Source organism: Macaca thibetana, chromosome 2 (genome assembly GCF_024542745.1).
Source record: "Macaca thibetana thibetana isolate TM-01 chromosome 2, ASM2454274v1, whole genome shotgun sequence".
In the NCBI taxonomy this organism is placed as follows: Eukaryota; Metazoa; Chordata; class Mammalia; order Primates; family Cercopithecidae; genus Macaca; species Macaca thibetana.
In genome coordinates, this window is record NC_065579.1 from 58,585,885 (window position 1) to 58,602,423 (window position 16,539).

General features: G+C 37.8%; 1 protein-coding gene across 1 annotated transcript in view; it reads left to right on the top strand.

The window, feature by feature from the left end:
• Positions 1–13,965, top strand: part of GMPS (guanine monophosphate synthase) — a 792,617-nt gene extending 778,652 nt beyond the window's left edge. The window contains exons 13-17 of the mRNA XM_050778240.1: positions 2,566–2,691; positions 7,392–7,507; positions 11,186–11,316; positions 12,606–12,778; positions 13,843–13,965. Of these exons, the coding sequence (XP_050634197.1) occupies positions 2,566–2,691; positions 7,392–7,507; positions 11,186–11,316; positions 12,606–12,778; positions 13,843–13,944 (648 nt within the window). The 3' untranslated portion in view covers positions 13,945–13,965. The remainder of the gene's footprint in view (positions 1–2,565; positions 2,692–7,391; positions 7,508–11,185; positions 11,317–12,605; positions 12,779–13,842) is intronic.
• Positions 13,966–16,539: the final 2,574 nt, after the last annotated feature.

Genomic DNA, 16,539 nt, shown 5'->3' on the forward strand with positions numbered 1-16,539 from the left:
GAATTTACTGGGAGCATCATTCCAAGAAACCAAAGCTGTCTGCTCCTCTGAGGACAGCTTCAAATCCTGTGTGGTCTAGGATTTGGGTTTTAACAATTTCATTTATGTACAGGTGTCTGAGTATGAGACTGGGTCCAAGAAGGGCCAGAGATTGGATAGATATCTTCACACTATGCAACACTTTAGCTCCAAATTGAAGATGAATGGAAAAGTTCCCCAGTCTACTTTATTCTACAGATGTGGGGTTTTAATTTATGTAATGTGTGTGGTCTGAAAATTGCAACATAAGAATTTTAAAGTGGATCTCGGTTGGTAGTGCTTATGGGAGTTAGGCAAGGAGCAATACAGATTCTCTTTAGAACATCTTCACCTAGGTCCCAAAGGATTCTCATAGATAGATTCCAACAAATATGAGGTTATAATAAAAAATATAAATCACATATAGAAGTATGGCACCATGAATGAGAAGGGAAAAAACTGTCAGAACAAGACCCTCAGGACTTTACTGGAATTAACAAGCAATATGTAAAGTAAATAGAAATAAGCTCTTGATAATAAGAATAATGTATAAGAGACTACTAAAAATAACTGGGCAGATTTGAAAATAAGTTCTGGGAATGAAAATAGTAACTGAAAAACAGCTTAAAGACAGAATTAACGGACTAAAAGAAAGTTGTTTAGAGATTATCCAGAAATTAGTACAAATCATCATAAAGAAAATATAGGTACAGAAGGTTAAGATAGAAGGATAAGGCAAGTGCTAACATATGTCCAGAAGGAAATAATAGACAAAAATGTATTAATTCCTCCACACTGGTAAAAGACATGATGGCTCAGATTCAGGAAACGTAACACATCTCAAGCAGAATAAAGGGAAATAATTTGACACCTGGTAAGCATATCTTAGAGAAATTAAAGACTGCCAAAGACAGAGCAGCTGCAGAGAACAGATCAATTACCTACCCAGGAAATTATACTGAAACAGTAAAGGTAAGACTTCAAAATGCTAAGAGAAAATAATTAACTGTAGTGAACAGCTGAACTGTCTTTAAAAACAAGGGCAAAATAAAGTTATTTTGAGATTACATAGAATTTACTACTAATAGTCCCTTGCTTTTGAAGTATACTATTCTTGATATAAAGCCCTAGAATTTAATTGGTCTGAGATGGGACCTGAGCATCCCAAGTAATTTGTGCAGTTAGGGTTGAGAACTTTTTTTTTTTTTTTTTTTTTTTTTGAGATGGAGTTTTGCTCTTGTTGCCCAGGCTAGAGTGCAATAGCACGATCTTGGCTCGCTGCAACCTCCATCTCCCAGGTTCAAGCCATTCTCCTGCCTCAGCCTCCTGAGTAGCTGGGATTACAGGCATGTGCCATCACTCCTGGCTACTTTTGTATTTTCAGTAGAGATGGGGTTTCTCCATGTTGGTCAGGCTGGTCTCGAACTCCCGACCTCAGGTGATCCACCCGCCTCGGCCTCCCAAAGTGCTGGGATTACAGGTGTGAGCCACTGCGCCCGGCTGAGAACCATTGTTTTAAAGAACTGACTTCAGGAGAAACAGCAGGATACCAGGAGAAAGTCGTGAGTACAAGAAGGAATGCTAAGCAAAGAAATGGTAAATGAGTAAAACTGAAACAAACATGGACTGTATAAAATGATAAAAATAATTATAAAATTGGGAGTAGAGGTAAAAATGATACCTACTTGTTCTTGTTTATTAGAAAATATGTAACAATGTTTAGCAGAAGTAACATGTAAGCCACAAAGGGATTGATTTGAGCTAAGGAATTCAAAGATGCCTGTATTATTTGCCAGAAGGACAGAAGATTGATTATCTTTTAAGTATCCTTGTTAACACTTAAGGGCAACTACTGCAAGAATAGAAATAGAGGATTTAACTTCAAAATTGGTAAAGAGGAAATAAATGAGCTGGGAGAAATCACCAGTTCAAAAGACAACAAAAAGGAGTAAGAGTAAAAAGTGGGATAAATAGATAATTACAGAATAAGATTGTAGAATGAAATTCAACTATATTGATAACTCATTAAAAGGACTAATATCCCTAGTTAAAACATAGACTGTCAAACTAGATTGAAAACTAAAATCTGTTTAGTATAGAATAGTAGATATGAAAAGTATAGTCTGTTCATAACAGGCATTACTAATACCTAGGGATAGGAGGAGTGAAAATTAAAGAATGGAAAAACATATACCAGGTAAATAAAGAAATGGGTAGAGCTATATTAATTTCAAACAGAACTGACTTTATGGCAAAAAGCATTAGAGATAATATTTGACTCAGATAAGGTGCATCACTTGCTGGTGACAGGGTACTAAAGCCTAAATGTATGTAAACATAATCTGCATTTCTTATCCTAAGACTTCTTCATAGTCCTAGCCCTCAGCTGTGAATTTCTGGCATAGTGCATAGCACACACAACTCAAGGAGATACCAAATACAATCCACTGCTAAAAACCAGTAAAATACATAAGATAGTAGTAGATAATAAAAGAGTGAATACCTTATTTCTTAAAACTGAAAAAATGCCTCTTTGGTTTTTCTCAGCCACATACCCTATTACAGAGAGTCAAAGCCTGCACAACAGAAGAGGATCAGGAGAAGCTGATGCAAATTACCAGTCTGCATTCACTGAATGCCTTCTTGCTGCCAATTAAAACTGTAGGTGTGCAGGTGAGTTGTGTGAATTCATTCGTCAGTGATACACTTTTTTTTTTTTTCTTGAGACGGCCAGGCTGGAGTGCAGTGGCATGATCTCAGCTCATTGCAACCTCCGCCTCCTGGGTTCCAGCACTCTTTCTACTAATATTGAAATAAGGATTACTTAGAAAAATGAAATATGTAAGTATATATACCAAGTTTAGAGAAATAAGAAGGTAATTTTTTATAGAATGTTTAGGGAGTGAATAGTTACAGGAACTAAATAGTCAGGTTGAGATTTTGTAGTTTTGGAACATCTATGAACTCTAACCAAAGGCAAATATTGAAAGCAGCTCTTTCCTATAGGGTTGGCATGCTTATTTCTGCCATGTAGGGCAGGGATCAAGAGGTCATTTATCCTTCTAGATGTGAAATACACTATGGTTTTAGAAGTCTTTAACTGCAGGAAGGCCTCCAGATGTAAGTTACACCATTTAGGTGTTGTTCTCAGCTTGTGTATTCCCTGTGCTAGGGAACATGTTCTGCTGATGTTTTTTGTGTTTATTCTGCCTTTCTAGTTGTAAAAGAACATGAGAATAATATAGTTCTCAATTATAAAATGCTACTTGCAAAATGACTAATAACATAATTTCAGACAAAACTTACTTTATGGCAAAAAGCATTAGAGATAATATTTGACTCAGATAAGGTGCATCACGTGCTGGTGACAGGGTACTAAAGCCTGAATGTATGTAAATATAATCTGCATTTCTTTTTTTTTTTTTTCTTTTCTTTGAGACAGAGTCTAGCTCTGTCGCCCAGGCTGGAGTGCAGTGGCTGGATCTCAGCTCACTGCAAGCTCCGCCTCCCGGGTTCACGGAATTCTCCTGCCTCAGCCTCCCGAGTAGTTGGGACTACAGGCGCCTGCCACCTCGCCCGGCTAGATTTTTTTTTGTATTTTTAGTAGAGACGGGGTTTTACCATGTTAGCCAGGATGGTCTTGATCTCCTGACCTCGTGATCCGCCCGTCTCGGCCTCCCAAAGTGCTGGGATTACAGGCTTGAGCCACCGCGCCTGGCCAATCTGCATTTCTTATCCTAAGACTTCTTCATAGTCCTAGCCCTCAGCTGTGAATTTCTGGCATAGTGCCTAGCACACACAACTCAAGGAGATACCAAATACAATCACCTGCTAAAAACCAGTAAAATACATAAGATAGTATGTTAATTTCTCCTCTTTTTCTGGAGACAGGGTCTTGCCCTGTCTCCCAGGCTGGAGTGCAGTGGTGTGATCATGGTGTACTATAGCCCTGAATTCCTGGGCTCAAGCGACCCTCCTATCTCAGCTTCCCAAGTAGCTGGGACTACAGGCATGCACCATCATGCCTGGCTAATTTTTAAATTTTTTTATGGAGATAGGGTCTCACTGCATTGCTCAGGCTGGCTTTGAAATTCTGGCCTCAAGTGATCCTTCACTTTGTCCTCCCAAAGTGTTAGGATTGGAAGCGTAAGCCACTGTGACCGGTCTTCTTTATATGATCCTTAAATGAGTTTTTGGGGAACAAAAGTGTGGGAGGGTAGGGAAGAGGAAGGTTATTTTATTTCAAGTGTGTGGTTAAATGGAAACTAGAAGAGGTGTCAGTAATTCAACTCAAAAATGGTATAAGTGCCAGTTATTGGGTTAATGTGTTTATAATGTGCTCTTACAGTAAAATTATGTGTAGAAAGAAGTTCTACTGTTTGAGATTATTCATCTAAAACCTAATAAGCATTTTTTCTAAATATATGAATCTGTCAGTTTAAATTCCTCTTTGCTCTGAATTCATGCAGTTCTGCTTGTAAATGAAACAAGATAAAAAGTGGTTGTTCCCAGGTGCAGTGGCTCATGCCTGTAATCCCAGCACTTTGGGAGACCGAGTTGAGCGGATCACCTGAGGTCGGGAGTTCAAGACCAACCTGACCAACATGCAGAAACCCCATCTCTACTAAAATTACAAAATAAGCCGGGTGTGGTGGCGCATGCCTGTAATCCCAGCTGCTCGGGAGGCTGAGGCAGGAGAATTGCTTGAACCCAGGAGGCGGAAGTTGCAGTGGACCAAGATCATGCCATTGCGCTCCAGCCTGGGCAACATCAGCAAAACTCCGTCTTAAAAAAGAAAAAATTGATTGTTATTTTTAAAGTAGACTAAAATATTTTATTTCATGAAAGTGATAGAGCCAGCTATTTGGGTTAAGGAACTCTTGCCTTCTTTTTAAAGGTAAAATGTTGTAAGCTGCTTATGTTGTTTTAAAATCACTATTGAAATAACCTTACTTGGAGTTATTGATGTTTTCTTTCAGTGGTTTATGGATTATCTCATTCACATACAGATTTATTTTGAAATTTGCAATGATACAGGCAGTATTACCCTAATATATAAAAATAGAATCGTGGACAGGTTATTTAATTCTTAAAAGTTTCTCAGTTTTAAGTAGATTTGTTACAGAGAACTTCCACGTCTGTATGCTAACTCATGCTACACAGGGAGTTGAGTTGAAATAGTTCCCTACTCTTCTTTTTAGAGAAATGTTACAAAAAATAGATATTTGAGGTAATTTGATGAATAAGTGATTTCTTTTTTGAAAATGAAACTTATTCAGGCTCTACTACTATTCCCACCAAAATAAAATTTTCTTTTGTTATTGGTTAACTGACTTTCGTCTCTTACCCTTTGAAGCTTAGACCCTTGCAAGCCCAGATAAAAATGATGGTTCATGGTTAGTATAAGAACGCATTTTATTTTCTAAATACCGAAGTAAACCATATTTGTAAAAAATCAAAAATACATTAAAAAAATTCTTTTTATTTCTACTCTCCAGTTAAGTTTTGTATGTGTCTTTCCAGAAACACTTTAAAAAGAAAATAGGGGATTTGGGGTACACATTGTCAACTTTTCTTTTAACTGAGCATCATGAACTTACCTTTCTGTGCCTTTCCAAGTAGATTGTTCTTAACTGTTCCCTCATATTCTATGCATACCATCATTTATTTAACTATTCTAACCAGTGGGCATTTAAACTGTTCTCAGTTTTTTATTATATAGGCATCCCATCAGTTATCCATGTATTTAGATAGGATCCTTTTCTGTGTTAAATGTACATTTTACACTTTTTTTTTTTTTTGAGATGGAGTCTTGCTCTGTTGCCCAGGCTGGAGTGCAGTGGCATGATCTCAGCTCACTGCAACCTCCACCTCCCAGGTTCAAGCGATTCTCCTGTCTAAGCCTCCTGAGTAGCTGGGGTTACAGGCATACACCGCCATGCCTGGATAATTTTTTGTATTTTAGTAGAGACGGGGTTTCACTATGTTTCCTAGGCTGGTCTTGAATTCCTGAGCTCAGGCAATCCACCCGCCTTGGCCTCCCAAAGTGCTAGGATTACAGGCATGAGCCACCGCGCCCGGCCCATTTTACACTTTTATAGATGCTATCACATTAGCGTTCACATATGTTGAATTTTCGCGTTCTTAGTACCTGCCACTCTGGGCATTAGGTACTTCTCTAATCTGTTACTTTTTAAAATGCTTTTCATAAAAAAAGCAAATTACTTGGATTAAACAGGACACAGGAAAAGAGAATAAATTATAATCAGTTTTATTTACTTATTTTAAAATTAGCTTTTAAGCTGATACTTAAACACATTGATAAGTAAATGTTTATGAATCGTTTTTGTCTCCCACTTAAGAATTCTTTATCCACTCAAAAAACATGGGCAGATGTTGTTTGCCAAATTACAATTTTTCATAATTTTATTTATTTATTTTTGAAATGGGGTCTTACTCTGTTGCCCAGGCTAGAGTACAGTGGTATGATCACTGCTCACTATAGCCTCGACCTCCTTGGGCTCATGTGATCCTCCCACCTCAGCTTCCTGAGTAGCGGGAACTACAGGTACATGCCACCACACTGCCCAGCTAAGTTTTGTATATTTTGTAGAGACAGGGTGTTGCCATGTTGTCCAGGCTGGTCTCAAACTTCTGGGCTCCACTGACCCACCCACCTCGCCCTCCCAAAGTGCTAGAATTATAGGTGTGAGCTTCTGTACCTGGCCTTGTCTGCCAAATTATCCACAGTTAGCAGGTAATGGGAATGTTGAATAAATTCTTTTTTTTTTTTTTTTTTTTTTTTTGAGACAGAGTTTCGCTCTGTCACCCAGCCTGGAGTGCAGTGACATGATCTCTCAACTCACTGCAACCTCCGCCTCCCAGGATCAAGCGATTATCCTGCCTCAGCCTCCCAAGTGGCTGGGACTACAGGTTCATGCCACCATGCCCAGCTAATTTTTATATTTTTAGTAGAGACGGGGTTTCATCATGTTGGCCAGGCTGGTCTTGAACTCCTGACCTCAGGTGATCTGCCCACCTCGGCCTCCCAAAGTGCTGGGATTACAGGCATTAGCCACCGTGCTCAGCCTAAATTCTTGATATTACCATGATACCTTATGTATGTCTTAACTGATTCAGGTAGGATTTAATATGGGATTTTAATTTGGAATTTATTCATACTATTAAAGAAACATCTAGTATATACTTTCAGATTTAAAAAAACTATTAATAGTGTCACCATGCATAAGATATTTTTCAATGCATCTTTTCTTTTAAAAAAAAACAGCGTTGTCAAGTTAAACCGAGTTTAAGTTTAAAGTCAAGTTAAACTTTTGACTGTTAAAAATTACTGATTATCTTTTTATTTTCAGGGTGACTGTCGTTCCTACAGTTACGTGTGTGGAATCTCCAGTAAAGATGAACCTGACTGGGAATCACTTATTTTTCTGGCTAGGCTTATACCTCGCATGTGTCACAACGTTAACAGGTGTGTTTCACAGGAGCTAGGGTGGGGACATGTGTAATGGAAGGATGTGCTTCTTAAGGGCTTTCCATTAATGAAAGACCAAAAGGCTCAAATGTAGATATAGGTAGGTCATGTAGATAAGAGTAAATGGCTGTGTTTGCAATTCAAATATGCACATAGGTCGCAGTTAAGTAGATATGTAATATTGTGTTTTGACTCTTTATCACAATGTAATCATCTGTTAAAAATTATTTAAAGGAGAAAGATTTTTTATTTTAGTGTAAAATATTAAAGGCAGCTGTAAAACATTATCTTCTAAATTAGTGGCTTATATTAGCTATTGGTTTTATGGTGACATGTTTTATTCCAGAAGGATTGAAAAAATGTATGTCCAGGTTACAGAATTACAAATAAAGTAACACACACACACACACACCCACCCACCCCTACAAAACAACCAACCACCCACCCCGCAAACAAAAATGGAGACTTGGTTAATTTAGTAGTAACCCCAAGGAAAAAATCGAAGAAATGGGCATGTGCCAGATAGCATTAAAATAGTTACATTTAAATATATAATTTACATTTTAGGTTAATTTTCCTTTAATTTGCATATTAATTTCTTACATTGGCTATATCAACAGCTGATTTATAATCTATTTCTAATACTCAATTTCATCATACCATATATAGTTTAAAAATTCACTTATTTTGTACTAGATTGCTAATTAAATTTTCTTATTTCACGGTTATTCTCTCTCTTCAATTTTCTTCATGGGTGTTAGGCAGTTAACAACCAAAAAGAATTACTTGAGATTTCATTTTGCTCAAATTGCTGCAGAAATCAGAAGCTTACCTTTTAATGTTAACCTAGCAGAGTCTGTATAGTTACAGATAAGGAGTTACAGGGAAGCCGTGTTTTTACCGATGGGAACATGCTCATTCAAAAGCTTACTCAAATGAACTGAAGACCCCCAAATACAGAAGCATCTTTCATATGCTGAAAAATGGAATTATTAATATCTTCAATAATGGGGGCCAGGCATGGTGGATCACTTGAGCTTAGGAGTTTGAGAACAGCCTGGACAACATGGTGAAACTCCATCTCTACAAAAAATACAAAAATTAGCCAGACATGGTGGTGTGTGCCTGTAGTCCCAGCTACTTGAGAGTCTGAGGTGGGAGGATCGCGTGAGCCTGGGAGGTTGCCTTGAGCCAAAATCGTGCCACTGCAATCCAGCCTGGGCAGCAGAGTGAAACCCTTTCTCAAAAACAAAACAAAACAAACAAAAAAACTTCAATAATGATAAATTTTTAATTGCCTATTTTGAGTGGACATAATTGTCTTGGTTAGAACAGTGGCTCATAATTTGCCTATCACAGAGAAAATTTCCCTAAATTGAACTGCACACTTTTACTGTAAATTAGTGTATTTCTTCATTCACAGCATTCTTACAGTTTTATCTCCTTTTTCTTTTGCCGAAGGGCACACATACTTATTTAAACTTTATGTTTATATTCCAGTTTCTCTCTCTTTTCCCTATTTGTCTCTTCTTCCTTCCTCCCTTCTCAAAAAAGAAAAAAATAAAAAGCCTAACAATCAGCAAACAAAAAACTAGATTTTCCCAGCAAGCTCTTAAAAGAATCTTGGTGAACTTGGTCGGGCACGGTGGCTCACGCCTGTGATCCCAGCACTTTGGGAGGGCGAGGCAGGAGGATCACGAGGTCAGGAAATCGAGACCATCCTGACTAACACAGCGAAACCCCGTCTCTACTAAAAATAAAAAAAAAATTAGCTGGGCGTGGTGGCGGGCACCTGTAGTCCCAGCTACTCGGGAGGCTGAGGCAGGAGAATGGCGTGAACCCAGGAGGCAGAGCTTGCAGTGAGCCGAGATCACACCACTGCACTCCAGCCTGGGCGACAGAGCGAGACTCCGTCTCAAAAAAAAGAGATCTTGGTGAACTTTAGATTTCTTTGCCGGGGTCTTTTTGGGGAATTGGAGTTTTAAAATATTCTTCCATGTTTGCCAGTTTTTTTCCTAATTTGGATGAGGGAATCTTTGTACAGGAAGGGACTGTTCCAGTTTTACTGTCATATATAGTGTGGGTAAATACCTGTGCCAGTACACTCTAGTGATTTTGTAGGTAAGAAGTGAGAAGGTTTAAAAAGCAGGTTCATGGTATTCTCTTAACTTTTTCCTCTAAAGATCTTTTATGAGCTTTAGGAACTATATTGTTTAGAAAAAGTATAACTTACTGTCTATGCATGGGATAAAAAGCTTGCTTCTGTTGTAGTATGTTTGGAAGGAGACAATAAAGTCGGTGGTGGTGTGAGTGGTTTTGTGCTAATATGGTTTTCTTTTGTGTATTTTACCTAAGTACATATTAAGAAAAAAAGAAAAAACATTAAACTTTACCATGATAGTTGCCAGGGAGTTTTATTTTCTTTGCTAAAATCATGACTGATGAAAAGTGACAATTGTCTACTGGCTGGAGTAGGGAGAACTAGCTAAGTAGCACTCATATCTCTACCCTGATTCCCTCTTGTTTTCTGGGTGAAGATTGTGAAACAGATCCCTTCAAACCAATGGCCAGCTACACACTTCAAGTTGTTAAAATTGTCTGATACTGATTTCCTCAAGTTATGTTCCAAACTGTACTCTCATTGACTGTCATTAACATGAAGATATTTGTGGTATATCTTCATGTCTTTCAAACAGACATTTATATAAAACAGTAATGCATTTTTTTTTGGAAGGAAGTAGTAGGATACTAAGTCCTATTTCAGTGGCCCTTTTAATGAAGTGCAAATGAGAATCTCTCTAGGATCATTGTTTCTCAAGTAGATAAAAAAAGATGAGTTTACTAATTTTGGGAAATTCACTATAGTTTCCTCTTGGAGATTTCCAGTGCATGTTAGCATAGTATATTAATAGTTTCTGAAGTCTTGTCATAAAGGCACCTATTTTTAAATTTTAACTATGTGTATTTGTTTCCTAGGACCACCCATAACAAATTACCAGAAACTGGGAGGCTTAAAACAACAGACATTTATTCTCTCACAGTTTAGGAGGCCAGAAGTCTGAATTCAGTGTTGGCGAGGTCATATTCTCTCTGAAGACTCTAGTGGAGGATCCTTCCTCGCTTCTTCCTACTATTGGATGGTTGCTAACAATGCTTGGCTTGTGGCAGCATAATCCAGTCAGTCTTTGTGTTCACATGATCCTCATTCCCCTATGTGTGTCTGTGTATCCAAATTTTCCGGTACTTGAAAGGATACCAGTCATTGGATTAGAGCCTATCCTAATCCAGTATTACTTCATTTTAACTTGATTACATTTGCAGAGACCCTTTTTCTCCCCAGAGATTCTGGGTGGACATGAAGTTTTGGGGATACTCTTTGACCCAGTACGTTAAGTGAAAAGAGAGTCGTAATAATCACTTATATCTTTGCACATTCTGAGATACAGAATGTTCCAGAGAACACACTTTGAGGAAAGCACATAGAACACAGACCTTCCTATAATCTTACATGTTGTCCTATCCATTTGAGGAGATGAAGTGGGCAGGAGAAGGGCCTAAAACTAAGTGGGAAATGGAAAGAATGTTACTGTTCTAAGTGCCTTGCTTCTCATACTGAAATGTAATTTCTACATTTAAAATGTAATTGCTCTATTATTTTTACCTTTTTGTTTCCAGAGTTGTTTATATATTTGGCCCACCAGTTAAAGAACCTCCTACAGATGTTACTCCCACTTTCTTGACAACAGGGGTGCTCAGTACTTTACGCCAAGCAGATTTTGAGGCCCATAACATTCTCAGGGAGTCTGGTAAGTTGCTCATGTTTTTGATCACTACCCTCTGAAACTAGTTTTTGGAAGCTTGACATTAAGAGTAGGAGGATGTAGCTTTTGCTTTTTAGATGCTTTTGTTTTTATTATTTAAATCTTTGAATGTTCTATGATGTTGCTTTTTTTTTTTTTTTGAGACAGAGTCTGTCTTGCTGTGTCACCTAGGCTGAAGTGCAGTGGCACAATCTTGGTTCACTTCAGCCTCCGCCTCCTGTTACAAGTGATTCTCCTGCCTCAGTCTCCTGAGTAACTGGGATTACAGGCGCCCGCTACCACACCTGGCTATTTTTTTGCAGTTTTAGTAGAGATGGGGTTTTGCCGTTTTGGCCAGGCTGATCTCGAACTCCTGACCTCAGGTGATAAGGTCAGGAGTCAGGTGAGGCCAGCCTTGGCCTCCCAGAGTGTTGGGATTACAGGTGTGAGCCACCGCACCTAGCCTATAATGTTGCTTCTACATAAAATATATTCACCTTTGTGGCAATTTGTGGGTATGCACAGAGCAGCAGAAAATTTGAATTTCCAGATTTAGATGTTCCCAGCTGAGTTTGAACAAGGTGACACTGTGCCTTCTTGTTCCAGCGCTCATAATGTGAACAAGTCTTTTTCATGGTCTCCTTGATGAAATATCTTTTGCATTTTTATGCTTTTTGTTAGTGATTTTGCTGTTTAAAATGGATCTCAAGTATAGTGTTGAAGTGCTGTCTGGGTTCCTAAGCACAGGAATGCTGTGATGTACCTTACAGAGAAAATCTGTGTGTTAGATAAACTTCATTCAGGCATGAGTTAAAGAGCTGTTGATTTTGAGTTCAGTATGAATGAATCTATAATAAATATTAAATACAGTGTCTTAAATCAGAAACATACATAAAACAAGGTTATATATTAATCAGTTGATGAAAATATTGCAACCAGAGGCTTGCAGGGACCTAACCCTCCATATCCCCTGGGAGAAATGGTTCAATATTCACTAATTCATTGTTTGCAGTGTAGAATATAACTATACTGCAAATTATAATAGAGAATAATGAGAATGGACTCTTTCTATAGCACATCAGTGAAACATCACTGATGTGATCAAATTCTGTTTTTTGCATTTGTGGTTGAGTCCAATTAAAATGCTCTGCGAGTAGCTAGAATCAATGCATGATGACAGTCTTAACTATACTGTGTGTGTATATGTGATTTCAGATATTGTCTGGGAGGATTTAATTGAACTGAGAGTGCTTTTTCATGGTGCGGTGATTGGTTCTACATGTACCTTTCTCTAGGGTATGCTGGGAAAATCAGCCAGATGCCGGTGATTTTGACACCATTACATTTTGATCGGGACCCACTTCAAAAGCAGCCTTCATGCCAGAGATCTGTGGTTATTCGAACCTTTATTACTAGTGACTTCATGACTGGTATACCTGCAACACCTGGCAATGAGATCCCTGTAGAGGTAATTTATATATTTTTTTCTAATGCATGTTCTCAGTGCCTCTTACATTTTATAATACAGTGAATGGAATAGGCTGTGCCAGTGCTGTATTTCTGATGTTGGTTTTCTGTTCATAAGATAGGCTTTTTTTTTTTTTTTTTTCACATATTTGATTAATACACTGGGGCAGAAAAAGGCCTTAAGTTATAAATGCTCTCCAAATGTCTGATTACTATATAAACAGTAATCAATTATAATAATTTTATCTAATCCTGCCAGTTTCTACTTTACAAATAGTATTCCCCAAATAAAGAAGAAAACTCTAGGAGTGAAGAAGAGTTTGTTAGAAATAAGGATGCAATTTGATAGCTTTATGGCCAGACACCCAAGAATTGCCTAAATATTCTCCCTACTACCAATTCCAACTCAATTTTTGATCCTTCTTTGTTTTCACCAGAACATTCCAAAGGAGCTACTTGCATAATAGCAAGTGAAAATCAAAGTGAGACTCTGTCTCACAGTTGGGCCGCTGCCTCCAGTGCACTAACACGAGGCTGTGGTTGTAGCTAGGTAGATGGGTTGGGGAATGTGGCTTAGTTAGTTTTCTCTTAGACTCAAATTCGCCAAATTTGACAAGTGAGCAGGCTATCCTCTCTTCCTGTATACTTGATAATGATTAATGGCCCTTAGAGTTGTATGTTTAAGCTGCAGATAATTTGCAGAGCATTGGCTGAAACACATAAAATCACATGCCTGGATGCCACAGCAATGTCAAATCACTGTATGTTCTTAAGCATTTGTTGTGGCTCAGTCACAAACACAAATTGCAGACTAGCACCTGTTTGTGGATCACACTTTGAGTAGTACTGAGTTTAAGTCACTAATATTTTAAACCTTAATAACTTAAACCTATCCCTGCAGAGGGGAATAGGTTCATTCTATAAGATTAATCGGAAACCATCCCATATACGTGGAGGACAATAGTGAAAATAGTCAACTTTTAATTTTAAATTAGAAATGTAAGCCCTCTAGGACTGTTGGACATGCAGTGGATGCTGACTTTTCTCTGTAATTTTTTTTAATAGGTGGTATTAAAGATGGTCACTGAGATTAAGAAGATTCCTGGTATTTCTCGAATTATGTATGACTTAACATCAAAGCCCCCAGGAACTACTGAGTGGGAGTAATAAACTTCTTGTTCTATTAAAGTACCGTGTGCAGTTTAAATTGATTAGAAATCATTCCCATTATTGACATGCAGTACTGTGAAAAGAGTTACTGGAGCAGCTACATCACATCTGAGTTCTCCACAGCAAAAATCTGCGGCTTAAGAGCTGAGTTGGGGATAACCAAAAGGGACTGAAGAATTTGTACGGGTAAATAATCAAGGCACCATTGCCTACACTCAGACAGATTGATACTGCTTTTGCCTTTGCCTCACTTACTCTTTATGTATAAATTCACTGTTGCTATTGATGTCTCTGTGAAGATGTATGAAGGTGGGTGAGTTTGGGGTAGTTACGGGCTTCTGTCTCTTTGCCAGTTTCTAAGAACTGTTAGAAACACCCATTATTTACCAGTGTTACGTACTATGTATATATACCTTTTGGAGAATCAGTTTTCTTATAAGTAATCTTACTTCTCCAAAGGGTGAAAAAGAGATGAACATATCAGATAAAGGCATAGGTGGGCTATTCCAGCCACTTTTGAAGGACACTGAGGGTATAAAATATAAGCTACCATAAAATGGAAAAGCACCAGGAATTTATTGATGTACTTTTGAATTTTATTTCACAGCCTTGGGAGGAAGAAACTGTGAGTGGTCTCAGATGTCTGAATGATCTTAAAATGTTTTCAAACCGTGTTCCACATAGATGCCATGTTATTCAATGTCAGCTTGTTCATTAGTAAAGAGCTTTATCCTCCTAGCCTTATATTACCAGCCCCCCACAGCCTTGCATAGAATGTTTCTGTTATCTCCCTAGAAGAAACTGGCTCAGTGACATTTCTGGTGTAGTGCAGATAGAGGTCAAGAGGAGCATTTTCATCTCTTCTTTTGCTGGTCCGAGAAACAGCTCTGAGATCACAGAAGCCATGATGCATACCTACAGCTTACAAATGGGAGAGCAAAAATGTTTATATCTTCTAGTAAACAGTTGTAAAATGACCTCTTAGATCTAATCTATAGACATATTATTCGTTGCTCAGACATCTGTGAACAGTCTTGATCCATGCAAGATGTTTGCCAAACTTTGTAATCCTTTCTACTAGCTATAAGAGAGAATTTAAGAACTGGTGCAGGACTTGTTGCCATCGCCACCAGTTTCTAACAGATCTTTTATAACATTCACATAAGTACTGTAGACAGTAGTAGACTTAAACTCTCCGTTTCTCTCAGTATTTTAGCTAAGAATGTTACCATATTTTTCTCTTACCAATTCCATCTCAGGTTGCTGCTGCTTTTCTAGTTTAAAAGGTCAGATCTATTAATCAGGTGTGAAATTTTATTTGGGATTCAGTGTTAGATAAACAACAAATGATGCATGGCAAGAAGTCGTCTTTTTATTCTGGCTGGTCCAGAGAACAAGAAAACCGCTGCTGGACCAGCAAGGGAAGAGTTTCTGTCTGTCTTAACAGAAATCTGTGCCCAAGACAAAGGGGTACTTGACTCCTACAAAACTTAAAGGGTACATTCTCTATCCTGATGAGGAGGTACTCATTATGGCCTTCTGGAAAGAGGCTGTGTTAGTGATCTGGTTTAGATTTAGAGTCATGTTATTTGAGAGCTAGAATAGACAGCCTATAAAATGCTTACCAACATGTGTCAGTACACGTTTATGTTTATATGGAAAAAAAAATTCTAGCCACGGTGTCTTACTATTTTGTGTTGAAGCAAACAATAGGAATTGGGAAAATAGATAGTAAGAACGTGTGTTCCCTAAGTAAGTTACATGGAACACTGCTCCACTGAGAAGGTCCATGTAAAAAGGATTAGGGTGGTCATATAAGTTTGGGGAGAATAAGCTCAGTTGTCCTTTCCTGGAGATTCATGGTATACAATATTCAAAGCTCTGAGAAATTCTGAAGTTAAAAACAATTGCTAAATTCTGCTTAATTTAGTGTTTTCCTGATACTTGTTTTTTGAACACCTTTTATATAATCCCTCCTAATATATAAATACAATATTGGAAAAATTGTTTATCCAAAACACGTCTTCACATGACATAGTTTCTTAAAAATCTAAATTTTCTGGAACTCAGAAATTTCCTAATATTTAGCACACTGTCTTCTTTTGCACAGCACTTTTTGCTTTGTGTCATATAGCATTACTCTGTACCTTCACAGTATTTCATCTGAGCCACTGAGGAAAGTTAAAGGTTGCACTTCCATTTTACAGTTAAGAAAATAAACTCATCTTAGGCATGGTTCCCTAATGAATTTCAGAATTAAATTTCAGGTTTCCTTAGTCTAGATTGTCCTTTCCGTACGTGTATTCTGACACCTAAAATTATGTAAACTTATGAGATGCTTATTTTCAACTAAGACTAGAATGGTGGCTACCAGGCTAATAACATTCATCATTGGTTATGCTGGGTATATCATGACTTTATTCCCATTGCTTACCATCTACCTGGGACACATCTCTCTTTAATTAAATATATTCTTTTTCTTTGTACCTTTTAGGTAGACAGAACAATGCAGATCATTGAAAGCATTATTTATTCCTAAGATAGGCAGGCACAGAATCATTTTTAAGAACCAAATACCCAGTCCTGCCTAAA